The sequence below is a fragment of the Schizosaccharomyces cryophilus genome (genome assembly GCF_000004155.1).
Source record: "Schizosaccharomyces cryophilus OY26 unplaced genomic scaffold supercont4.6, whole genome shotgun sequence".
NCBI lineage: Eukaryota > Fungi > Ascomycota > Schizosaccharomycetes > Schizosaccharomycetales > Schizosaccharomycetaceae > Schizosaccharomyces > Schizosaccharomyces cryophilus.
In genome coordinates, this window is record NW_013185629.1 from 594,352 (window position 1) to 618,665 (window position 24,314).

The following is a 24,314-nucleotide window of genomic DNA, read 5'->3' on the forward strand; positions in this document are numbered from 1 at the left end:
AAGAAGCTCTTTAAGATCCAGTTTTAAGCCCTTTTATTGAGTCTTTCCTGCACTCACTTGCTTGCTTTTTTTTTTTTTTTTTTTTGAAAGTAACAGTAAACAAACAGGAAACGTAGCAAATATCGGTATACTTTTCACGAACCAATCGTAATATGATTCAAACCTCGATAACTCCTCGATTCTATAATTTTTTACAAAGACTGAAAACGCCTAGCTCTGAAGATATTTCCTCTTCTAATATATATATATATATATATATTGTTTTTCTCTATTGAGTTTTTCAAGATAAATGAACCTTTGTATACGTCTTATGAAGAAGGCTTGAACGTTAAACATTACCTGTGCCTAATTTTTGTTTCCACACCTAGCATTGTTAGACTTTCAGTTAACGTGCGAGTAATGACATTGACTATTAATGCCCTTTAACAAATTCAATATATTTTAGCGAAAGGAATAGATATTTAAAGAAGCAGTTTTCGTAGAAGATGCAAGGACCAGAAGGTACACAATTGTTTTCAGCGTTTCCACCACCGCCGCTGTATTATAAGCTTTTCACAAAGGAAAACCTAGAGCGGGTAAAACAAAGGTTCATAAGAAAAGATGGAAATGAAGCTGCTGAAGGTGAGGATGGAACATTAGAAGAAGACAAAAAACTGGCAGAGGTTTTTAAGGTGCCTGCTTGTCCTACTTCTGGGACTTATATGATGTTTGGAGATACTTGGAGGGTAAGTGTATTTGTTCCCTATTTGCTTGTGGACGATTTCTAATTGTGGATGGATTAGCTCGAAAATGTAATACCTTCTTTGCAAGACTTTGGAATCACTCAATTGTATAAAGGGTTACAAGACGAAGAAGATAAAATAGAAACAGTGGAATATGATCCGAAGAGTGGGATTGTCTATGGTTATGGACATGCCGGCCTTCATCAATTCGATGATGGTACCTCTCAATTCAAGGATGTCGATACAAGTCAGCCAAACGAAGGTGAAAATTCTTTAGAAGGACAGGAAATGAATGAGGATCAAGGAACTGTAATAAAAACTGCTGATGGTTCGGAACCTTCTGCTGTTGAAAATAAGGATGAGTCTATAACCAAATCTATACCAAGCGCCAGGTCTGACGGTAATAGCATAATTCCTCGAAGAGCCTACGAACTTCAGCTTTTATCAACTTCACTTATGCTTAATTTCTTAGAACTATTGGGAATAATGGGCAAAGCTCCAGAGCAATTCCCTCAAAAAGTTGAAAATATACGAGTTATCTTACTCAACATGCATCATCTGATCAATGAGTATCGACCTCATCAAGCACGAGAATCTTTGCTTATGCTGTTAGAAAAACAACTGGCACATGAAGATTCTCAAACGCGATCGTTGAAAGAACATAACGATCAAATTGAGCAGGCTTTAAGAAAGCTCCAATCGTTGGATCTTGATGAAGAACGAAAAAAAGAGTTTATTGAGTCTGTGGTATCTTCGACCTGTCATAACAATCATGATTCTACCAACAAAGATACCTATGGTGTAAACACTTCCACAGAAGCTGCTGAGGTAAACACTACAAAAAACGCAAAAATAGAAGCGTCTCTACGTGATTTAGAAAGCATTCTTGAGTCTTGAAATCTCAAATTTAAATTTACAGAAAGCCGCTTTCATTTGTGAGAACAGATTGCATTACTTTAGGCTTTTATATGTAAATTCAAATTAAATTATATTAAGATGTGAATTATAACTATGTAGTCAAAAAAAGGAGAGAAAAATTAGAGAATATCAAAAATTCACTTATACAGCAAGGTCAACCTTTTCTTCAGTTATCATATGCTTGAAAGGTTCGATGGCTGCAGCGACATGCTTATTAACAAAAGACTCAGTTTGTTCAGGAGCACGTCCAACAAACGTGGAAGCATCCAACAAAGAATCCAATTCATTATGAATAGGTGTAAAGTAAGCGGTATTCTTGATTCGTTCAATCAAGTCATTCTCACCACCTTCTTCCTTTACAACACGGCCTGCTTGATGAGATAAAACACGAATTTGTTCATGGCATTCATGACGGCTAGCGCCATGCTTTGTCATAGCCATAATGATATTCTCAGTAGCCATGAAGGGAAGCTCGGCTCTGACATGCTTTTCAATAACCTTGGGGTAAATAACCATACCGGAAATAACATTTAGAAGAATCTTCATTACACTGTCAGTAAACAAGAAAGCTTCAGGGATAAGCGAACGACGGTTGGAGCTATCATCCAAAGTACGCTCGAACCATTGAACAGAAAAAGTATTAAGAGCATTAGGAATCAAGTTCATAATGTAACGAGCCTGGGAGCAAATACGCTCACAACGCATAGGGTTTCTCTTGTAGGCCATGGCAGAGCTACCAATTTGACCAGCTTCGAAGGGCTCCTCGACTTCCTTCAAATTGGCGAGAAGACGAATGTCAGTAGCAATTTTATGAGCAGTAGTAGCAAAAGAAGCCAAAGGTTGAAGAACATCAATGTCGATCTTGCGATCATAAGTTTGACCAGTTACAGGATAAACGTTGTCAAAGCCACTGAGCTTAGCAACAAGATCATCGAGTTCTTCAACCTTGTCATGGTCACCGTCAAAAAGAGCCAAGAAAGAAGCCTGAGTACCAGTTGTACCTTTAACTCCTCGGAAGCCAATGTCGTTTCTTGCGCGAACGAAGTTGCGCAAATCCCACAATAACTCCTGAATCCAAAGAGTAGCACGCTTACCGACTGTTGTAAGTTGAGCAGGTTGGTAATGGGTAAAGCCAAGTGTAGGAATATCTCTATAGCGCATGCTCCATTGGCTTAAGCGGTGGATGACATTAACCAATTTGGGAATCAAAATGTCCATACCATCACGCAAGAAAATTAAATCGGCGTTGTCTGTAACAAAGCAACTCGTAGCACCCAAATGAATGATACCGGCTGCGGCTGGTGCAGCCAAACCATAAGTGTAAATGTGGGCCATAACATCGTGTCTTTGACGCTTTTCTTCTTGAGCTGCAGTTTCGAACTCTGGAGCTGTGATTTTAACATGATCCTTCAATTGTTGAATAGCTTCATCAGTTATTTGCGTCAAACCAAGTCGTTGCTCAGCCGTAGCAAGATTCAACCAAAGTTGTCTCCATGTATTGATACGCTTCTCCCGAGAAAACAAGTGAGACATCTCACGAGAAGCATATCTAGCAGTTAAAGGAGTTGTGTAAGTACTGTATCCCTCCATGGCTTTTCTTGAAAGGCTCCAAAAAGTTTAGTAATGGCTGAAGCGAGAGTGTGAAAAGCTGCCTTATAAGAGAATGAAAATTTTGTTAGTTTGCTGATTCTTTCATGATAACGATCGTTTTAAGTTTTTAACATAAACGTCTTACAGATTAAAAGAACTAAAAATTCTAGTAATAAAATAGCTACTTGATTTAGTCAAAAAACCGTATGCTGTAAACTATCATTTAAAGGTAGCTAGAACAAAATATTATAAAACTATGAAACCTTTTCCCTCTTATTTAAGGAATATACAGAATGCTTTTGCCAAAAGTTGGCCTAAGTGCTATCCGAGAATTTACCATCTATCATTCTGTAGACACAAACATCATAATGAGTGTGGTTCATAACTCATTCAATATTAAGACAGCATTATTTCATGCTCATCGACATAGCAGTAAGATGTACGGCCACATGGACGGTATAATGAGTAAGGAATTTTGTAACAACATGTCGATTCCTTAGGAAATCTTCTAACAATCAAGAAAAAGCAAAATAGCGATGTAGTCGCAAGTGGGAAAAATTTAAATTAAAGTCGTAGGAATAATAAATAGCATAGGAGATAAATCCATTATTTCAAATACAGAATAAGTGTTCATACCAAACAGCGGCAACCACGTCGTCATATCATAAAAAGAAAAGAACAAAAGACTGATCCATGAACATTGCGTTTCTAATTAAAACTTGTAGGACGAGGTAAAGGTGTTGGATAAGCCAGTTCTACAAGCATAAGGCGAATCCCCAAAAATTAAAGATCAAAATTAGATTTGATATTGCTATGCAATTGTACAGGCACTTCCGATTCGGTACCACCAGCTATTTTGAAGTTGTGTAAGCCAAATCAACACAAGAACCAGCCGATCGGTTGGATTGTCAACCTGAAGGATCCTTGTCTTCTCTAGCTCGGAAATAGGAAGGAGATTTGTAATTTTGTAAGAAAGATCGGAAATTGAGTTACGCGCTTCTGCTTTAATATCAATCAAGGGAACTACCCAATGAACATAGGTACGTCTCGCATTCATATAAAAATCATCGACCCTATTGACGAGCTCTTCATTGCTTAAATGCCCATACATCATTAAATACTCTGGTTCCGGAAATTGTAAAGGGGTAGCTCGGAGGGGTGTGTCAAAATGCTTCTCAATTTTCACTCTAGGAAATAATCCATCAGCTCGAAAATCGATAATACGGACAGAATACGAGCCTCGAGCCTCCACTAAGTTACGGCCGTCAATTAATGGTTCTACTTGCATAATCTCGAGAATTGTTCCATACTCTGAACAAAAGAGTCGCTGACCTCGAGCGTTCCTTAATTCACGATGCTCGTTGCGACCATCATTGTGAGGCCGCAACGGCATTGCCATACAAAAACGTTTTGATGATTCTAAACATTTCTTTATCATGATGTGATATCGAAGCTCAAAAATATGGAGAAATGTAGGCATACGTGGATATGCCACCATACATATGAATAAAGGAAGCCAGCTCTCTTGCTCCTTCTCCTCTTCCCAGCTCTTTTGCCGCTCCAACCAATGAACCGGGTAGTAGTCTTGAAGGAAGGCACTTATACAACGACTTTTCGCATGCTCCAAAACTACGGGAGAGGGAAGTAGCGATCGACAAGTAGGGCATTGGGGCGATTGAGTCAGTGCTTGCATGATACAAGGACCACAAAAAGTATGTCCACATGGTGTCACGACTGGATCGTACAGCATACCAAAACAAATCTGACACTCCAACTCTATTGACAAGGCCTCTTGTATGTTAAGTTTTGGATCAACTTTTCGAATATCTGGTAGACTTAGATCTGACCGATTCGTTGGAGAGTCTTGGATCGCTTCTTCTTTCATATTTACTCCAGACCATAGCGTTTTTGAGGAGGTATTCTTGGATGTATAAAACTCTACTACCTCTTTGCTATTTTCCGAGTATATTGAATCATTCAATGGCGATGTCTGCATCTGCTCAAGCTTCTCTTGAGTGGATTGAATCCAATCGATCACTTTGGCTAACGTGACATCTTTTGTCTCCGTCTCAACAGAATAATGAGGTCGTAGATGTTTATAGAGACATGTCTTTGAAGGTACAAGTGTAATATGATCGTTCGCACCACTATATGTATAGGAATCTCGAAAACAATCCCGACAAACTGTTCCTCCACAAGGAAGAGTAATAGGCCAATTCGGCAAGGAATTGCAACCTGGACAGTGAAAGTACAGAGAGATTTTATTTAATACTGCCTTGGAATCCTCTTTCCTCATTGCTTTTGTAGGTAATGATTGTAATTCACTGCCAATGTATTATAAATCCCAAAAAGTGCATTCGATCCATAGAGTGTACTAAATTGTCAATAAAGTTATATATTTCTAGTAAAATACAACTGTAAAAACAAAAAAATTCTATTTCCCAAATAGGCCAAGTTTCATGGAGTCACTAAAATCGTTGATGACATATATATCTATCACAAGAAGTGAATATTTTCATGATTGAAAGTAAGAGTCTTCAGCTCAACAGCTTTCAAATGATTTTCTTTTCTTTCTTTATAATAACTTAGTTTCAAAAAAAAAAAAGCGACATCGTACCCGCAAACCATTGTGCACATGCAGTAATCATAAGATGAGATTGAAACTACTATTGTATCTCGTGTCTCATGGAAATAACTCCTATACATGCATATACTCTTAATTGCTGTGTCATGATGCTTTCTATACCGTCAGCTTTATGTATAGATACATTTGGGTATAGTTACATTTCCAGCAATGAATTCCAAGTGAGCGCTATTATGTACATTCTGCAATTAGAAATTATATAATATTCATTAAAAATTAGAGAAAACTTAATAAGAATCATGAAGATTGGATCGAAAAAATAGCCAAATGAGTGAACAAGCATGCACTAAACATAAACATTATAACCAGTCAACTAAAAGTGTAAAAATTCATAACATAACATGTACAGGTTAAGAAATGTGATAAACTTTATTAGAAAATCACTCACCGAAGCTTTCAGATATCAGGGAGGAATACTCAACTTTGTAGATTTAGAGGAGATTGGAAAACAGATCCTGCCGTATATTTTTCCATGCACGTATATTTCTTTCCGCCCATTCAATATGACGATCCGCAATCTTGTTGCAAACCCTTGACATATCCTCTTGGTGAATGATTTTATAGCGCTCGTACTCTGATCCAACAGAAGTAGTTACGAAATCGAGACCTTTACTGGTAAGCTCTGCCATCTTCTCTAAATGATGGACACTTTCCAATGTCCTCCCCATGGAATTGTGGCGCTTCGTTTCCACATTATTGTCGGTTAGCCCATTAAAGGCATACCGAATCTGATCAAACACATCACGAACTGTACGAGGGAGTAAAGCTGAAGAGACAGAAGTTTCTAGCGAGGTTGCATCATCTTGTTGATGATGCGTGTTTGCTAACTCTCGTGCATATTCTTGGATGCGTTCGGAATCTACTTGCTCGTCAACTTCATGTTCGTTTTCTAACGTTTGAGCAAAGCTTCCGTTGTTTTCTGACAGTAATGGCTGATCTCGATTGTTTATGAAATCTTGTTGCTGTCCCGAACTATATGCTAAATGCGGGTCAGCATTCGAAGGTTCCAAGAAATCGCGAGTCTCAGCATCTAAAACTTCGCTATTTTCATGAATCGCTTGTTGTAACCGACTTGCTTGTTGTTCTCGTCGTTCTAATAGTTTAAGTAGTCCTTTTTTCCGTCGTAATAAATCATTCACGAGCACGTTCTGAATAAATTTCATTCGACGAAATATAATAATATGTCGCATACTCTTCGCGGATTTGGAAATCTCAGAAAGTGGTTCTATGACATCCACTACCATTCCGTGTATGAAATCAATTCCTGACAAGCAAGTATGATCATTGGCTTGTCCAACACTTTCCAAAACGGTCATTAGTCCACCAGATTCTGATAACGAAAGGGCATTAAAGGTCGCCCCTAGATTAGAATAGGCTAGAGACATTTGAGAAATTGAAAAAACACCGCGGTTGAACCGAGAAAGGTGCTCCTGAAGGTTTATGGAATACCGTTTCAAAGAGTCTTCGAGTAACAAATAGTTTTGACTTTCTTCGTCATAAAATTCTACAGGAAGAGATGTTTTAGAAGGTACTGGAAGCTTCAAATAGGCATCAACATTCTCATTTGAAGCTGGATTTTCTGGGTTCACTTTTAATAAATCCTTGGGAAGCAAGCTTATGGGAGCTGATTGCAACACATCATTCCACGACACACGTCGGCTCAAAAACTTGTAAAATATCTCTGATTTTCCAAGTTTTGGATGTACTGCAACTCTTCTTAAAAAGGATTGGAGCAATCGTTTTCGCTCTTCGAGTAAACGAATTGTCCGCTGAGATTTTGTAATATTAAACACATAATCCATTACTTTATGCTTGTCCGGCAAAACAGGAACTAGACATGTAGGATATAATCTTTCGAATTGCACCCGTAAAGAAGCAAATTCAGAGTATCGTCTCTGTACTTCAGAATTCTAGTTCGTTAGTCTAGTTTCTACTTTTCAGCCAGTACTCCATTCCTGTACGAAAAAAGAAGGAAAACTTACATTTACTTTAATATTGTAGACAACATGAGCCCCTCGTTCTGCTTTTACGGCGCCTGTTATGAAAATAGCATTGGGAAGATCATCCTCTTCAATTTTGAAATCTTTCAAGAACGAGATTTTCCTTTCCTTCTCTTCTAAACTCACGTTTAGATTCCAATCCCTATTTCCATCATTTTCTTTTTGATTCCTTTCTGTTGCAAATGCTAATTGCCCTTCTGGATGTTTATTAGATTCCGACAAACGACTTGGGCTTTGGTCCCCGAACGGATTGTTATCCTCGAAAAAATCCATTCGAATTAAGTTCTATGAAATAAACTCAATGAATTCAGAACTTTTAAGTGTTCTATAAAGGCAGTTTTTTTTTTTTGGTTATGGTAAGAGGTATATGTTTTACGACTTACGTTAAGAGTAACGCACTAAATTTCTAAAATAGAAAAAGTGTAAGGGGATCATGTACGAAATTTCACATAAATAAATAAATACTTTGTCTAACTTGAATGATTAAACAAAATCTAAAATGGCAATCAACTAATTGCGAGTTATGGCTAAGTATGACCAGCATATTTAGTGAAGCTCAATTTCTGATTAATCGAATTTTTCTTGATTGAACACTATGAATGGAATAAATATTTATTTTTATAGCTTGTATACTCAGGAAGAGGTATCTTGCCAATAAAGGACGCTGATCAGCGTAATATTAAAGCAAGTAATAATAGAGCGAATAGTTAGAGTTCATTTCATGTAATATTAAGTTGTGGTCAGATAGAATAAATTATAGCCATGAATATAAATAGCAGATTGTAGTAAAAAGTCAATTATCAAACGCTGTCATGAGATGCCGAAACAAACGGATCTTGAAAGAGAATATTACTTAAAGCTCAGCATTAAGGTCGTTTTTGACTGATGATGTTAGGTAATCTTCAAAGTTACTAATATTCATCTCCGGATGTTTTTCCAAAACTTCATGTACAAAAGCATCTGCCTTAAATCCACGATCTGGTGAGCCATAGATAGGAGCATCAGTCAATTTTGAGGTGACCGTGTCTAAAGAAAGCCCTAAATATTTTTCCAAATATGCTCCAATCTCAATGTTTTCTAAATTTCCTTTTATGTTATGAACAGCGTCTCCGCTTCCATAGACGTTCACGTCTACCGCTGTATGACCATGAGTGGTATAACCAATTTGCGCTTGTTCACTAATGATGAGACTCATACGATTGATCAATTCAAAAACATTCGATCTCGCAGTATAAAGGCTGTTCACCCACTTATGACTGGGTTTTTTTATTCCTAAAGCTGGGAAAACGGCACTTTCTATAAAAGAACGAAGTTCTGATTCTTCATGGGTCATGATAGATCTCGCAAGGTATTCAAAAGAATGGGTCGCCCGTGCAAGGACTTCTGGCCTCCACAGATACTCAGGATACTCCGGAGTAATTTGTCGACCAACGGTTAATCCACCTGTTTCGTGGTCAGAAGTAGATATCAAGACTCCACCAGTCTTTTCTATAAAATCAGAAGCCTTTTGAAAAGCGCTATTATACTCTAACACGTCGTGAACATGAGCAACAGGATCATTGTTGTGAGAAGCCATGTCGATACGACTTCCTTCAATGAGCAAGAAAAAGCCTTTTCCAGTAGCTTTAGAAGATTCATAGAGAGTATCAAGAGCTGATTCAACCATTTCGGTAAGAGACGGTTGGCTCTTGGGATCCCTGTCGACATTGTAGTCCATGTGATGGTCTGCAAATAATCCTAACAAAGGGAGTTGATGTTTTTCTGAATCATCAAAATCAGTACGGTTCAAAAGTATGTTAAATTCTTGATTGTCTTTCGCATACTCCAAAAGGTCCAAGTCATCCGAACGACAGGATTGATAGCTTGAATTGGGAAGGAAAGAGCATAAGCCTCCTCCAAACATCAAATCCGTGCTGCGTCCCAATGGACCCATACCTACCTGATACTCGGCAATTAAGCTTTGCATAAAGCGATTCGCAGCGTGAGCAGAGAATGAAGCTGGTGTTGCGTCCGTAATTCTACTGGTAACAACCATACCAGTTAAATAGCCAGCTTCTTTTGCTGCCTCTAATATAGTTCCACACGCTCTGCCACCATCTAAAACTCCGACTGCTCCGTTATAGCTTTTGGCAGCGCAAGAAAAGGCGGTAGCACCAGCAGCGCTGTCCGTAATGAGACTTGAACTAGACTTTGTTCTAGAACTTCCAATTAAATGCTTGTCAAGGGGAAGAATGTAATTCTTTTCACCAGAAATGTACTCAGCAAATGAACGACTCATGGATAAAGAAGCGGGTCCCATTCCTAACCATTCAAGTGTCAGAAGAGGTTTTAACTTCGCAAGCATAAAAAATTGAGCCTACTTTTTGTTTCTTTTCTATAAACTTACCATCAGAGACCATCATCACCGCATATTTTGGTTTGGGTCCTACTTTCTTTGTCAAAAACGGCATTAAGAAAAAAAAACCAAGAGCCATTAAAGCAACAGAAAGAAGAATATAATGCACCTTTTTCAGTTTCCATGAGACGCGATTCGGATGATCGCCTACATCTTGCTCGTGCACTGGCAGCAAATAATCGTGCTCGTTCGCCATTGAGAGAAAATGTATACAAAGCTTTCAAAGTAAGCAAAAGAAAGCAAAGTTTTTGTTAAGCTGCGTATGGTTTTTTTCCAAGTTCCTAAGGGAAGATATGTTAAGAAGGATTCTTTGTTTTCAACCGCGAGGTCACTTTGAACGTCATCTTATTATAAACTATGATAAAGGCATATAAAATATCAAGGAAGCTGAAACCTGAAACAAAACAGACTGTACAAGTTTCCCTTATTATTCATAAAACATTGAGAAATGAATTTATTAATTTGAGTCTTTATTTACTCGGCCAGCAAACGCATTTTGTTTACTTGGGTTACTTTGGAAAGTAAGAAGCAATAAACAAAAATGAAGCTAATCAGTATTGCAGAGTAAGCGAATAAAAAAAAAAGTATTCTATTTAACCCAAGGTTCAATTACAAAAGGATGATCTTTGTTTCATAGACAGAGTAGCAGAGTAGCAAATGCCGTCTATTCCACAATGAAACTGAATAGTCTATAACGTATTATTTCTATTAGAATACACAAGCCGTCCCATTAGAATAAATAATCCAGTCTTCTAAAACAACTATCCTCTATACTTTACAGGCTCCGTATAAAATGATAATGATACTTAAATATGTTACCAAAATTACCAAAATACAGGATAAGAAGAACCAACAACAGTTGAAAAGCAAGGATGATTAAGGGGTGCACGGTTCACATCCCACTTAGTAGTCCATTCGCATAGGCCATCGGGCGAATATTAGGATGAGGAACAGCTTGAAATTGATGGAAATCAAGTTCCATATCCTTTTTAACTTTAATGACAGCTCCCTTATTTCCGGTAGTATCACAATAGTTGGGAGCACTGAAAACTGTGATGCAGTAACCATCGTGTTCAATTTCGTAGCCTTGATCCCGAACTTCATGAGAACGGATAATAGCACGCAACCCATTCGCTTCACAAAACTTCTTGGAGACATCAGGACCAAATTGCAAGCCAACACCACGCTTAGAAATTCCACGGCCTAGTTCAGGCTGGGGATCAGTCCATAGCATTTCCATCATAAGTCCTGTTTGTCCTGGTTGCTTTGTGCTGAAGCGATCGATTTTACGAAGCTGATCCAAAGTAACATTATCATTAGAAAACAAACCGCCATGCAATACCAAATAAGTATTCTCAATTAAAGTACCTAGAGGTAGCGCGGTGAATGTTTCTGAGAAAATGTTGAAGGTTCTCTCATTATATTTAGCCTTGCATTCTCCTTCAAAACCGTAGACCTTGTTCATATCATCAGTTTCATGGTTTCCTCTGTTCATGAAAACGGAATCAGGATACAACAGTTTGAAAGCATACAAAGTAAATGCGACTTCAGTAGACCAGGAACCTCTATCTACGAAATCACCATTAAAAAGGTACTTATTGGTAGGACTGGGATAACCGTATAATTTGAAAATATTTAAAACATCAAAAAATTGACCATGCGTGTCACCACAGATGACCAAGGTTTCATCATCCTTCAATTGAACATCAACCACGGAAGGGACTTGTTTATAATGTTCCTCAATGTCCCTTAAGATGGTATAGGCATACTTGAGGGGCAGCTTTTTACCGTTTTGGAAACGGTCCAACATGTTCAAGACAAACTCTTCTGTCATTTGGTCATCGAGTTTGACGCCATCGTAGTCGAGAGGAACATCCATATCAGAGATATTTATATTTGCTAAAGCAGATGGGGGATCACTTACTTCAATGGCCTCTTGGAATCGGATTTTTTTCAATAACGTTTCACATTCCCGAAGTTTGGAGCGAGCAATAGCATCGTTCGGGGCATTACTAACGGCCTTTTTATAGTCCTTGACTGCTTCTTTAGGTTGGAAAAGGGCTATATGAGCAGCAGCTCTTCGATAATATGCTTTAGCAAAATTTGGATCAATCTCAATGGCTTTTGTAGCATCATTGATAGCAAGACCAAAATCCTCCAATTTTAAATTAGCTAACGAACGATTTGAATAAAGGATGGCATTTTGGGGATCAAGTTTCAGTGCCTCAGAATAGAGTTCTACAGCTTTAGCAATATGTCCTTCTTTAAGAGCGCTATTGGCTTCATTTTTCAATGATAATGCATCTTTAGTCATTTTTCTTTCTAAAAACGGAACTCTGTTATTATCGCTTTCACTGAAGTTGTTTAAATTGAGACTGATGGGAGGAGGCAGAAAATATATGCAGTAGTCAACTATGAGGAGGATGGATTCCATGAATGAACGCTAACTCAATTCAATCCCTTACTTCAGTTTTTTTATTCCTAATAGTTTTTATTTATTTTTATATAATGTTGCATGAAAGTTCATACTGCTGATAGCTTTCCATTTTATTACGACTTCTAGGAGTTCTTTTTCGAATATAAATACAGCAAAAATTATCGTACTACTACGCTGTAGCCATGATGGAAAAGAATGCAAGCTATCAACGTTCCTTTTTATGGTTCTATATATAACTAACCCGAATGTAGGGTGCATCATATGATTATTGAGAAATTCTACAAGCAATCGACAGACAACACAATGCAATGATTAAGAATCATATGCTTTTTATTATAGCAGCACACGGTGGCATGAAAAAACAGTCATGAGACGAGAAAGTTGCGTTGGCAAAGGTTGAAACCCTCGGTTTAGAATTGCAGAGAAGAAAAGTGTTTTACGACGGGAAAACGAACATGCAAAAGAGATATTAAAGATTTTTTTCAGAATCCATCCATTGAAGAGTGCGCTTGATTCCTTCCTCTAAATCGTAAATAGGGCGGTAGTTTAAAATTTGATGAGCTTTTGTAATATCAAAATAACGATTTGCGCAACTAAACTGAACACGAAAACGAGTGAATCCTGGCTCTTTTCTAAGAAAGTAGCAAATCCATTCAGCAGCGGTGGCCATGGCCATACCTAGAGTACGGGGGAACTTGATAATAAACGGAGGGACATGACCAGCATGTGCCCAGATAGCACGAGCGAAATCCCAAAAGTAGATAACTTGTCCATTGGTAATAAAGAACACTTGGCCGGCAGCGGTAGGATCGTTGGAAAGAAGATTATCCATAGCCAACAAGTGAGCATGAGCAGCGTTTTCAATGTAGGTAAAGTCAAAAAGATTCAAATTCTCACCAAGCTGAAACTTTGTTTGACCATTTCTCAAAACGGAGAGCATGCCAGGAACGACCTGACGGTCGCCAGGACCAAACAAACCGGCAACACGCAAAGCGCAGGTTCGGAGAGAGGACGAGTTATTCTCGAGAACAATCGTCTCAGCAAGTGCTTTTGATTCATTGTAACCGTCCATGTGCACTTTCGGATAAGGGCATTCTTCGTTGACATTGATCAAGTCAGCGCCATTGAAGACGACCCCCGCAGAACTAGTGTACACAAGAGCATCCACGCTATGTTTCTTGCAAGCACGAATAATGTTTTCTGTACCGCTTACGTTGATTTGGAAGTAAATATCACGTGCCAAGTTGTGCACCGGGGAAGCAGTATGGATGACAGTTTGGGGATGGAAAGCAGAAAAGACACGATCCAAATCTTCATTTTTCGTCAAGTCCCCTGTGTACATGGTGAACTGATGGTTCACTTCTTGAAGCAGCTTTTCATTTTCAAATAGATCAAACGCAGCAATCCGAGTTTGTTCACGCTTGCACAATTGCCGAATGATGTGGCTTCCAAGGAACCCGCTTCCAATGACTAAAACAGAATGCATAAACCTTTGGTCGAGATGAAAAAACAAAGGATAGAAAAACAAGCCAAATCCTGGTGTAGGAGAACGAGCACCCTACAACAGAACATAGCTGGTATACCTCACGCTGGTCCTCTTTCGAGTGTGTTATAGGTAGATAGAGAGTCGCACGGGAAGTCTAGTCGAGAATATTCCCTTGTTCAACGATCTTTTGTTTTTCGTTCAATCTCTTATATGTATTCTTTTATATCATACCATACGTTGTTTTCCAAGCCTATTCCAAGATTCTTTTTCTCGTAGCCATTCTTACTTCTATACGCTATCTTTCTTTTCTACGCTGGATCTCCTCCTTTTTTCCTAGATGAATATTAGGGAAGACGCAATTTCTGATAGCAAACTCGACTTTAAGCGCTGATATATGTTTTTTGCAAACACGAACGTAAACTGTTAAAAGATTTAAAAGTCTCATCGTTGTAATTCCGTATTCTATGAAATGAGCCAGAGTTCGAATCGCAACTATTACTTTTTTTTTGAAAGAAAAAGAATAGAAAAGTGTTGCTTTCAAACCACTCTTTCGTTTTCTTTTTTCTTTTGTTTTTTATATTCTTTTTCTATTTTTTGTTACATCAAATACATAAGCTTCCAATTTGTAATTTCATTTCTTCCTCTTTAGTCAACGTTGCTCTTGGACTCTTCTCTACATACTCCTTCCCATTTTTGTTTTTCTCAGCAGCTCTTCCTTTTTTTTTTCTTCGGTTTTTGTCTTCTTTTATTTTATTTCATTTTTCGCCTCTCTTTCTCTTTTGTATGGGCTCGTTTCGCATTCAACTCCCTTTGTCAGCAAACATTGTCTCGCCTAATACTGGACTTTATCGACGACTTCGTCTTGGTAAAACCTTTGGTGTCTCGAACCCTACGTCTTATTCATCAAGACTAAGCGTCCCTTATCTTGGCAACTTATATATTGCTGCCAAATTCTCACATATTTCATTAAATAAACAGAGACCATACTCAACAAAGAATACCCTTTTTGGTAGCAACTCATACTGTGGTGCTGCTTTCAATAACTCTTCAAAACTTTTCTCACCACCAACACTTACTCAACAACACACTCGGTTCATTTCTACTGATTTTCTAAACAACACAGAAAGTAAGTAATTCTTGATTGAGAAAGAAATAAAAAAAAAAGAAAATTTTATTCTTGTGGAGGCTTTTTAGACGAAGAAAAAGAGGGTTTTTCACCAGCTCAAGGAATGACTTTTCATTTTTATTAATATATGAATATCTTGCTGTTTCTTTACTTTGAACTTCCTTTCTTTTTTTTTCTTTTTCTTTTTGCACCCTGTGTGATGGCTAGTTACTAACCCAGTCCCCAGTGTCTCATTCCAAGGTTGTCATTATTGGATCTGGCCCTGCCGGTCATACCGCCGCCATTTACTTGTCCCGTGGTGAATTAAGCCCTGTCATGTACGAAGGTATGCTTGCCAACGGAATCGCCGCCGGTGGCCAACTGACCACCACTACCGATGTCGAAAACTTTCCCGGATTCCCCGAGGGTGTTAATGGTACTGAATTGACTGAAAAATTCCGTGCCCAATCCGAACGCTTCGGTACTACCATCATTAGTGAAACTATTTCCAAGTTGGATCTTTCTTCTCGCCCCTTCAAGTTCTGGTTAGAAGGTGCTGAAGATGGTGCTCCCAACACCGCCGACTGTGTCATTTTGGCTACTGGTGCCTCTGCCCGTCGCCTTCATATTTCCGGTGAAGACAAATACTGGCAAGCCGGTATCTCCGCTTGTGCTGTCTGTGATGGTGCCGTCCCCATCTTCCGCAACAAGCCTCTTGCAGTTGTCGGTGGTGGTGACTCTGCCGCTGAAGAAGCCCAATTCTTAACAAAGTACGGCAGTAAGGTCTACGTTTTGGTCCGCCGTGATAAGCTCCGTGCTTCTCCCATCATGGCCAAGCGTTTGCTCTCTAATCCCAAGGTTGAGGTTCTTTGGAACACTGTTGCCGAGGAAGCTCAAGGTGATGGCAAACTCTTGAATAACCTTCGTTTAAAGAACACCATTACCGGTGATACCTCTGACCTCAATGTCAGCGGTCTCTTCTATGCTATCGGTCATATTCCCGCTACCGATCTTGTTAAAGGCCAAGTCGAATTGGATGCTGAGGGTTATGTCCAAACTATTAACGGAACCCCTCGTACCTCTATTCCAGGTTTCTTTGCTGCTGGCGATGTTCAAGACAAGGTTTATCGCCAAGCTATAACTTCCGCTGGAAGTGGATGCCAAGCTGCCCTTCTTGCTATGAATTACGTTGAAGATTTGGAAGAAGAAAAATCCAACTAAATGCTAAGCTCATGATTTTTCTAATTGCAATTGTCTATCATTCAAAACCAATACCCAATACCTTTTTGACTTTTGTTTCTTTCATACAAACAGTTCTTTGATTTAGTCGATGTCTAATATATGAAGTAACGGGATTCATCTATATAGAACACAAAAGTTGCTCGTACGTTTGAAATGCTTTTTTTTTTTGTTTAATATTGGTTAGACTTAGTAGTAATCCTAGATACTCAATTCATTTACGTTACCAAGTATTTTAACCTTTCCATTGACCGTACTGAAAGAAAAATGTTTACACATATTATTAATATCTAATCCATAAGTTATGTTTAACACCCTATGTTAACCAAAATCCCAAAACTTTATCTATGAAATAGCGGCCTTCCAAAATTTGCCTTTTTCGATTTTTATACAGCTGGATCAAAGTGCTGCAAACGATTGTGAAGTTTGCCCATTTTCTCGTTGTATGTTTTGTCTTTCGAACGTTGTTCTTTTTGTCTTTCACGTGCAATATATCTCGCATCCTTGCGAAGTGTACGAATAGCACCTTTCTTAGCATCCCGGTGTTGAGCACGAAGCTTATTACGTTCTGCTCTTTCAGGGTCAATGTCATAAGAAGTTCTGTCGACAGAGTAACCTTCTTCAAACTTAGGTAATTGACTAGCAATACCCACCGGTCTGTGCGCTTGTGAAGTCAAAGGTTTACGCACCCTCTTGGCAGACTCAAGCAGCGTAGCCAATTTTTCTACACCCTGTGTTACCTTTTCTGATAAAGTTTTATGAAGTAATTGTTTCTTAGATTGGTAATGCTGGAGTAAAGCAAAGATCGGTTCAAATATTTCCAAAAATGCGCTTTCCTTAGCATATAAATTCTGTGCTAAGTTAACAATATTTAGCGTAATCATAATCATCGATGATTGAAGATTTGAAAGAGGAACGGATGCTAAATCGGTAAGACGCAACTTGTGAGGTTCGTCTAAAGATATATCTTGAACACCGAAGGCTTTACGCTTCTCGGGGAAGCTATCAGGAACAGTAAAAGTTCCAGGAATGTTTTTTATTTTATCAGGGCAAAGGAGATACAAAACTTGGCCAAGAACGACTATGACTTCGGGTATATAGCGATGACTAAGACGCTGATACTTCAATAGAATATTCGCCAAGTATAGTTTCCTACAAAGATCAGGAAGTGTACTCCAAGGCGATTGACTCAATGATTCACACATCGTAAGAATCATTGGACTCAATACAATATGTTTTCTATCGGACGTAGGGAAAACCGAACCAGCTAAATTAAAGAACACGAGATCCTGTGTATCAGGGAATTTGAGATCAGAATCTGTGAAGCTTCGAAGTAAACGATTACGCATTCCTTCCAAGACAGATATAAAAGAAACGCTAACTGTTTCAGGGAATTGACGTCCCAAGGACACCATATGGTCAGCCAATATCTCTAAAATCTCCATAGGTGCTTCGGACTGCTTTGATAAATAAAGAATATGTTGCAGAAGTACGACGCTAAAGTTTTCCAGACGAGCTTTGTTTTCGGGATGTAGCTTAACATGATAAAGCGTACGAATACGCGTAACAACGGTCACTTGATCCTCCATACTTAAGCCTTGTATCATACCCAGAAATTCTTTATGTGAAGTAGGACAAGGATAGGTATAAGCAAGTGATGCTCTCTTCGTAGGCTTACCATCTGAAATCTTTCTTTGGTAAGGTTCTTTGACCTTTTTCTCGTCGTTTTTTGCGTTATCGGCCTCTTTTGGGCCTTCCTCAATACCTGTCCATTCTTCTTCACTATCAGATGATTCCATTGATTCTTCTTCATCTTCATCTTCACCTTCCAACATTAGACCCTTACCAAAACCAAAAACATTATCAGTAGCCCTAGAGCTTGTTTCCACAGCTTCCGCTTCAGGATAATCAATCTCATCATCCTGCATGCGCGTAAGACGTTGGTCTTCAAGCTCACGTAGGCGGTCAGCTTCAATTTGAGCAAGTTCTTCCTCTGTCTTTGTTCTTTCTGAAGGGCGTGCTCGTCGGTCGAATACCATTTCTCGGACGAACTCATCATACCGAGAATCCGCATCTGAAGGCCGTAAAGCTTGATTTTTCGCAGCTTGTTTACGTTTTGCTTCTTTCCTAAAGTTCGAAAGCTCGCTTTGCAAATCTTCCATTTCTTCATCCAATCTCTCCCGTTCTCCTTCGTACTCATCTTTGTCGGCTTGACGTTCAGCTTTGTGCGTCTTAGACTTTGCAATAATCTCTGACATAACTTCTTGCTTGGACTTCTTTTGCTTCGGTTCGCCTTCATCCTCTTGAGGCTCATCTTCTCCAAAGCCGCCAAAGTGCATGCGACGAACAACTTCGTTGTTTAAGCCTTCATCATCCTCGTCTCCCAAAGCTAGATCGGGTTCATCAAAATCATCCAAATCCGAAATGGGCCTCTTTCCATGAGTCAAGACATCGTTTTCTGAGTCTAAATTGTAGATGTCTTTTTTGCTACGGCGTTGTTGTTCACGGCTAAAACGCTCTAACATTTTCTCTTCAAGGGACAAATGAGGATTATTTTCACCAAAACGGCGATCAATGACTCCACCCACATGATTCTTTTTCTTAAGTTTTTCACCTATCGTCTTTTTTCGAATTTCTTCACCGACACTGCGGCTAACACCAGGAATTCCTTCAGTGCCTTTTACGCGTCTACCGCCTACATCGAATTTGCTTCTGGTGAATTGGCGATCAAACAAATTAAACTGCACATATGTTAGTACACGAATTCATATTTAACTAGTTCTTCAAAAAAAACATACATCTGACTGGATTTTATCTACTTTTGTCTGTCGGTCTTCTCGAGAATCTACTCCTTTCTTTTTTCCCTTTTTACGACCAGGTTTCGAGCTAAACAAATCCGCCTGTCGGATAGACGTTTTTAAATTCTTTAATTGTGATCCATTTTTCCCCATTACCGCAAAAATTGATGAATATTAAATATTGGTGGAGGGATTGAAGTTTGCTTAGGTATTTCCATAACTACCCATGGTACTTACTTCAATGGGCTTGTAACAATTATTGGAAAAGTAAGCTAAAAACAAATGGAAATGATTTAAATCCTCTTGAAATAATTGAAAGAATTTGTTTTTGTACAGCCGTCTGCAATGTATCGACTTGCAACAATAAACATGGTTTTCTGGCACTCTTGGAGATTCGTGCTAAGCTTTTTATTTTTTCTTTTGCGCTAATAATGGCCAACTTTTTAAAGAAAAAACGAAATGGTCGCTAACTAGGACTTGAAATGCGTTATACTTATTCCTTCATTGTACCATTGCCAAAGCAACTTAGCTGTCTAAAGCAAGCTCCTTACAGTATTCTGAATTACTCGAATCTTTGCAAGAGTTTTCTCCTCGTGGTTCTCATAAAAGAATTCAAGGACTTATTTACGTGTTTCAGACCCGCCAAAATACGTTGATTTGGAACGATATTATAAAAATCATTCTACAGTCTTTTTCTCTACAGTTTGGACTGTTACTAAGAAGTCATTACCAGCTACTCCTGTGCTTTCTGCTGCTGTTTGGAATCGTAAATCCTTTACAGAGAATAGATACCATAAACAGCGATATTGAGTTCTCATAGGTAATTCCTTTTACTATTGATTAGGAATATAGAGAAAAGGCTCTCTCATGTGTTGACTTGTATGATGAACCACTGGTTTCAATAAAGTTACTAAAAGATGCCCAATTACAGAGGTACGAGCCTCTTGAATACTTCTTCTTTTTCTTTAGACAAACAAATAAACAAGATCGATTTTAAATACCCTTTGTTCTTATCCTCTGATACGACATTAAAATTATTTTTTAACCACTATATATAAACAGTTTGTTGTGACGATACTTGTAAATTGTAAAAGATTCTAAACTAGTATCTTTTAAAAGAAATCAAATAACTACTTTTGAAACATTTATGTTGATGGTGTTTATGGAGGTCGGTCAGTAGCTTTTGTGTACCCCTGAAACATCCTCGACTTTCAGCATCCTACGACTACGAACATCCTGCAAGAAGTATCGACGAGTATTGAACGTTGTTCAACATTGAAAAAGAACTTTTATTTATTGGGCAACTTCTTCTTTTTTTTAATTCTTGTTGAAAGCAAAAGACGTACTATTGTAGTGAGATATCGAAGAAGTTGTAAAAACGAAATCGTTCCTAAATCGATCGATAGTCCTAAAGAAGCTGTAATAAATTTGGCGGTTTATTAATTAGGGTAAAAGATTTTGTTTAGGAACGTGAAGGACACTATGTCCCAAAGGGATGCCGATAAATTTGAGATACTAATTTCCAAGAGTGGAACGGTATCAACAAAACCAAGAAGAGTTCCTACAAAACAAAGTCATGATCGTAGTGCGGTGTTTTCAAGAAGCTCTTCTAGAGTTCGAAATAGTATAATACCTGAGCAAAATCCATTTACTCCTGGTTTGTCTAGACGACACACCTCTGCCGAATCTCGAAAGCCGTTAGCGAAACCAGCAAGTTTACAGACAAAAATTCCATCAGGATCAAGTGAACAATTGAATCTTAAGCGTTCGGAAACGCTGAGTCCTCCGCGTTTCGCAAGGAAGCCTTCAGCAAGAACATGTGGAGCGTGCAACCAAACGATTGCTAGTCAGTATGTTCGCGCTCTTGGAAATGTCTATCATTTGGAGTGTTTTAAGTGTTATGACTGCGGTACTTTGGTTGCTAGTAAGTTTTTCCCAATCAATGCCCCAAGTCCTTCTGGTCAAGTCCCTTTGTGCGAAACGGATTACTTTCGCCGGTTAGACCTTTTATGTGCAAATTGTGACATGGCTCTTCGCGGTTATTATATTACAGCACTCAACAAAAAGTATCATATTGAACATTTCACTTGTACTTTGTGTAACACTATATTTGGACCTAATGACTCATACTATGAGCACGAAGGTGAAGTATACTGTCATTATCATTATTCTACTCTGTTTGCGGCACACTGTTATGGTTGCGATGGGCCTATTTTAAAACAGTTTGTTGAAATCTATAGAAATGGCGCTTTTCAAAATTGGCATGTTCCCTGCCACATGATTTATAAATTTTGGAACGTCAAACTTTCTCCAAAGTCCTATGAAACAAAAATTCCTGATATCCATTTATCTCATTCACAGCTACGGAAGCGTGAAAAGAATTTAGAACAAAAAATATTCCACATTTGGCATGCTCTCTCCTGCTTCGAAGAGTATACAGCTTCATGCATTAGTGACATGTTGCTTAATGTATCAAATGGAGCTTTCAAGCAAAGTGTTTTATGCGCTCAAAAATTCATTCGTTACATAGAAATCCTTTTCAAAGGGATTGATTCATTAGAAACTGCCCTTGCTAGTTTTCGTGCTAAAAGTATGCCCTATATTCGAGAAGCCAAGCTACTTTGTAAAAAATTAGTCTCTATATTCGCTCTATTAGCTAAATGTCATAATTCTGATATCCGGGATGTTTCCGTGGTGCAGGACTTCCTTTCTCTCTTTACTGGTCTTGCTCACTATTTGAAATTACTAATAAGGATATCTTTGACTGGTGGATTACGTCTAGAACAAGAACATTCTTGTAAGCATGCACTACCACAATTTTTGCTTATTATGGAAGAGTCAAAGTTCGTTGACCAAGGAAATTACGACGAATCCACCCTTGATATTTTTCTTCACCTTGCTCATGCGAATTCTGATCTTTGTTTCGTTTGTCATACTGCTCTTGAGGAAGATTGCATACTTGTTGGAGAGAAACATTACCATATCGGCTGTTTATCATGTGCAAAATGCGGATATACAAATCGTGAAAATTATGATTGGGCACGATGGAATTATGCATTAAATCAGATTGAATGCTATCTTTGCTATACCGACTCCAGCGCTCCAAATACTTCTGACAAGCAGCCTATATTTCAATATGTCAGTCGCCTGTCCCAGTATACTTACTTGCTTCAAATTGCTCTGATTCGCTTATACGCAATACTCAAAGTTCATGCTACTCAAGTAGCCAATACTCCTCCTATCATAAATGATAGACCACCGTCTTCATATCGTCTAGCCACCGAGAAAAAACTCACAAATACGGAAGCAGATAGTTTTAAAAAATATGCTAATACTTTAAATGATCTGCGTCGGCTTAAGTCTTCTCGTAGTCTGAAAGGCACATCTGAGGAATCTAAAGTCATATATAATCCAGATGAATCTGACTTTCAGGCTAGCAATGAAGATCCCCTTGTTTATCATAATCACATATCAAAGCCGGTTGATGAATCTGATAAAGCTACGAATGGAGGAGTTCGCGATGGAATTCACACTAATTTAGAGAGACGGATGGATGCGTTTGATGAGAATCGGGCATTCACTCTGGATGATATCCCTAAGGTCATTGCGGAGCAAAGAAATCGCGAGCATCGACCAAATGCGTTTAGGCATATGCCAAGTTACACTGATTCTTCCGTAAGAAAAGGCAATCGCTACAATACTGGTAGCAGTGGTCAGCAAACTATCAAAACGCCGTCTACAGAAACCGCCGCTCGGTATTTGTCGGAACTCAACAACCTGGAACAACTATTTGTTCGTCATGTTGCTGTATTGATTCTATATCCACTCGTCCGAGACTAGGAATTAATGGAAATGAGTGATTTACGAAAGGGCGGTTTTTGGGAAAAGTTTGGTAAAGCATTTAAAGGAAAAGATAATGATAAAAAGAGCATAAAAAAGAAAGGAACATTCGGTGTTCCGTTAGAAGTGTTGGTTGAAAGAAGGAATGCTTATTCTGGAGATCTTGTTAATAAACAAATTCCAACATTCATTGATAATACGATTGCGGCTATGAAGAAGAAAGATATGTCTGTTGTAGGTGTTTTTAGAAAGAATGGTAATATTCGGCGATTAAAAGAGCTTTCAGATTTGTTGGATACATCACCGGAAAGTATCAAGTACGAGGAGGAATCACCTATTCAACTTGCAGCATTATTAAAGAAATTTTTAAGAGAACTTCCTGATCCGTTGCTTACTTTCAAGTTATTTGGGTTATTCATCACGTCTTCGAAGCTGGAATCCGAAGAAGAGCGTCTCCGAGTTTTGCACCTGACGATATGTTTGTTACCAAAAAGTCATCGTGATACAATGGAAAATATCTTTGGATTCTTGTTTTGGGTCGCATCTTTTTCCCATATTGATGACGAAGTGGGAAGTAAGATGGACATACACAATCTTGCTACAGTCATTACTCCGAATATACTCTATTCCAAAAGCAATGATCCAGTGGATGAAAGTTTTCTTGCTATTGAAGCTGTTCATTCACTGATTGAGAATTTTGAAAAATTCTGTGAGGTTCCTACAGAGATTAGTATGTTGTTGGATGATCCAGCCCTATTCTATAACAATGCTGCATGGACTTCCAAAGAGTTAGCCAAACGCTGTGAAGATATACTTACACAAATGAGCGTGAGCGACCAAATATCTTCAAAGCAAGTCTCATCTACGAAGCGCAGGAAGCAACCTATACGTAAAGTTACTACTACTTTAACATCTGAGTTTCCTCCAGGATCTGAAGTAGCTGAATCGACTGCTTCGTCTTCTGCCACTGATAGGAATGATTTACTTGAGCGTAGTGTTGTTCAGAATCCAGGTTTGAAACCTCAGCAGGCCATAATTAAAGAAACCTGAATGTTTCCGGTTTCTCATGTAAATTTCATTCTCGTTCTTTTGTTATTTTATTATTTAAATTTCTTCGATCTGCATATATCAGCTTACAGT

General features: G+C 38.5%; 10 protein-coding genes across 10 annotated transcripts; 3 read left to right on the plus strand and 7 right to left on the minus strand.

The window, feature by feature from the left end:
* Nucleotides 1-224: 224 nt before the first annotated feature.
* Nucleotides 225-1,755, plus strand: SPOG_01138 (mediator complex subunit Med7). The gene is made up of 2 exons (XM_013169410.1): nt 225-725; nt 783-1,755. Exons 1-2 carry the CDS (start codon nt 486-488, stop codon nt 1,617-1,619), a joined length of 1,077 nt encoding a protein of 358 aa, XP_013024864.1. The 5' UTR covers nt 225-485; the 3' UTR covers nt 1,620-1,755.
* Nucleotides 1,647-3,315, minus strand: SPOG_01139 (adenylosuccinate lyase Ade8). The gene has a single exon (XM_013169411.1). It carries the CDS (start codon nt 3,228-3,230, stop codon nt 1,782-1,784), a length of 1,449 nt encoding a protein of 482 aa, XP_013024865.1. The 5' UTR covers nt 3,231-3,315; the 3' UTR covers nt 1,647-1,781.
* A 117-nt stretch (nt 3,316-3,432) lies between these two features.
* On the minus strand, nt 3,433-5,835 carry SPOG_01140 (ubiquitin-protein ligase E3). The gene has a single exon (XM_013169412.1). The coding sequence runs from the start codon at nt 5,524-5,526 to the stop codon at nt 4,042-4,044; it is 1,485 nt and encodes a 494-aa protein (XP_013024866.1). The 5' UTR covers nt 5,527-5,835; the 3' UTR covers nt 3,433-4,041.
* Nucleotides 5,836-6,039: 204 nt separating this feature from the next.
* Nucleotides 6,040-8,248, minus strand: SPOG_01141 (sorting nexin Snx41). The gene is made up of 2 exons (XM_013169413.1): nt 7,857-8,248; nt 6,040-7,784 (listed from the first exon to the last, which is right to left on the minus strand). The coding sequence occupies exons 1-2, from the start codon at nt 8,145-8,147 to the stop codon at nt 6,306-6,308; spliced, it is 1,770 nt and encodes a 589-aa protein (XP_013024867.1). The 5' UTR covers nt 8,148-8,248; the 3' UTR covers nt 6,040-6,305.
* A 54-nt stretch (nt 8,249-8,302) lies between these two features.
* Nucleotides 8,303-10,596, minus strand: SPOG_01142 (vacuolar membrane alkaline phosphatase). Its single transcript, XM_013169414.1, has 2 exons — nt 10,261-10,596; nt 8,303-10,175 (listed from the first exon to the last, which is right to left on the minus strand). The coding sequence occupies exons 1-2, from the start codon at nt 10,463-10,465 to the stop codon at nt 8,728-8,730; spliced, it is 1,653 nt and encodes a 550-aa protein (XP_013024868.1). The 5' UTR covers nt 10,466-10,596; the 3' UTR covers nt 8,303-8,727.
* A 283-nt stretch (nt 10,597-10,879) lies between these two features.
* Nucleotides 10,880-12,801, minus strand: SPOG_01143 (serine/threonine protein phosphatase). The gene has a single exon (XM_013169415.1). It carries the CDS (start codon nt 12,701-12,703, stop codon nt 11,162-11,164), a length of 1,542 nt encoding a protein of 513 aa, XP_013024869.1. The 5' UTR covers nt 12,704-12,801; the 3' UTR covers nt 10,880-11,161.
* Nucleotides 12,802-12,902: 101 nt separating this feature from the next.
* On the minus strand, nt 12,903-14,296 carry SPOG_01144 (3 beta-hydroxysteroid dehydrogenase/delta 5-4- isomerase). The gene has a single exon (XM_013169416.1). It carries the CDS (start codon nt 14,190-14,192, stop codon nt 13,176-13,178), a length of 1,017 nt encoding a protein of 338 aa, XP_013024870.1. The 5' UTR covers nt 14,193-14,296; the 3' UTR covers nt 12,903-13,175.
* Nucleotides 14,297-14,715: 419 nt separating this feature from the next.
* Nucleotides 14,716-16,768, plus strand: SPOG_01145 (thioredoxin reductase Trr1). Its single transcript, XM_013169417.1, has 2 exons — nt 14,716-15,318; nt 15,545-16,768. Exons 1-2 carry the CDS (start codon nt 14,976-14,978, stop codon nt 16,516-16,518), a joined length of 1,317 nt encoding a protein of 438 aa, XP_013024871.1. The 5' UTR covers nt 14,716-14,975; the 3' UTR covers nt 16,519-16,768.
* A 16-nt stretch (nt 16,769-16,784) lies between these two features.
* SPOG_01146 (U3 snoRNP protein Nop14) lies at nt 16,785-19,525 on the minus strand. Its single transcript, XM_013169418.1, has 2 exons — nt 19,335-19,525; nt 16,785-19,277 (listed from the first exon to the last, which is right to left on the minus strand). Exons 1-2 carry the CDS (start codon nt 19,485-19,487, stop codon nt 16,923-16,925), a joined length of 2,508 nt encoding a protein of 835 aa, XP_013024872.1. The 5' UTR covers nt 19,488-19,525; the 3' UTR covers nt 16,785-16,922.
* A 1,291-nt stretch (nt 19,526-20,816) lies between these two features.
* Nucleotides 20,817-24,224, plus strand: SPOG_01147 (rho-type GTPase activating protein Rga1; the record flags this gene model as incomplete). Its single annotated transcript, XM_013169419.1, has 2 exons — nt 20,817-23,126; nt 23,175-24,224. 2 exons carry the CDS (start codon nt 20,817-20,819, stop codon nt 24,222-24,224), a joined length of 3,360 nt encoding a protein of 1,119 aa, XP_013024873.1.
* Between the last annotated feature and the right edge of the window lie 90 nt (nt 24,225-24,314).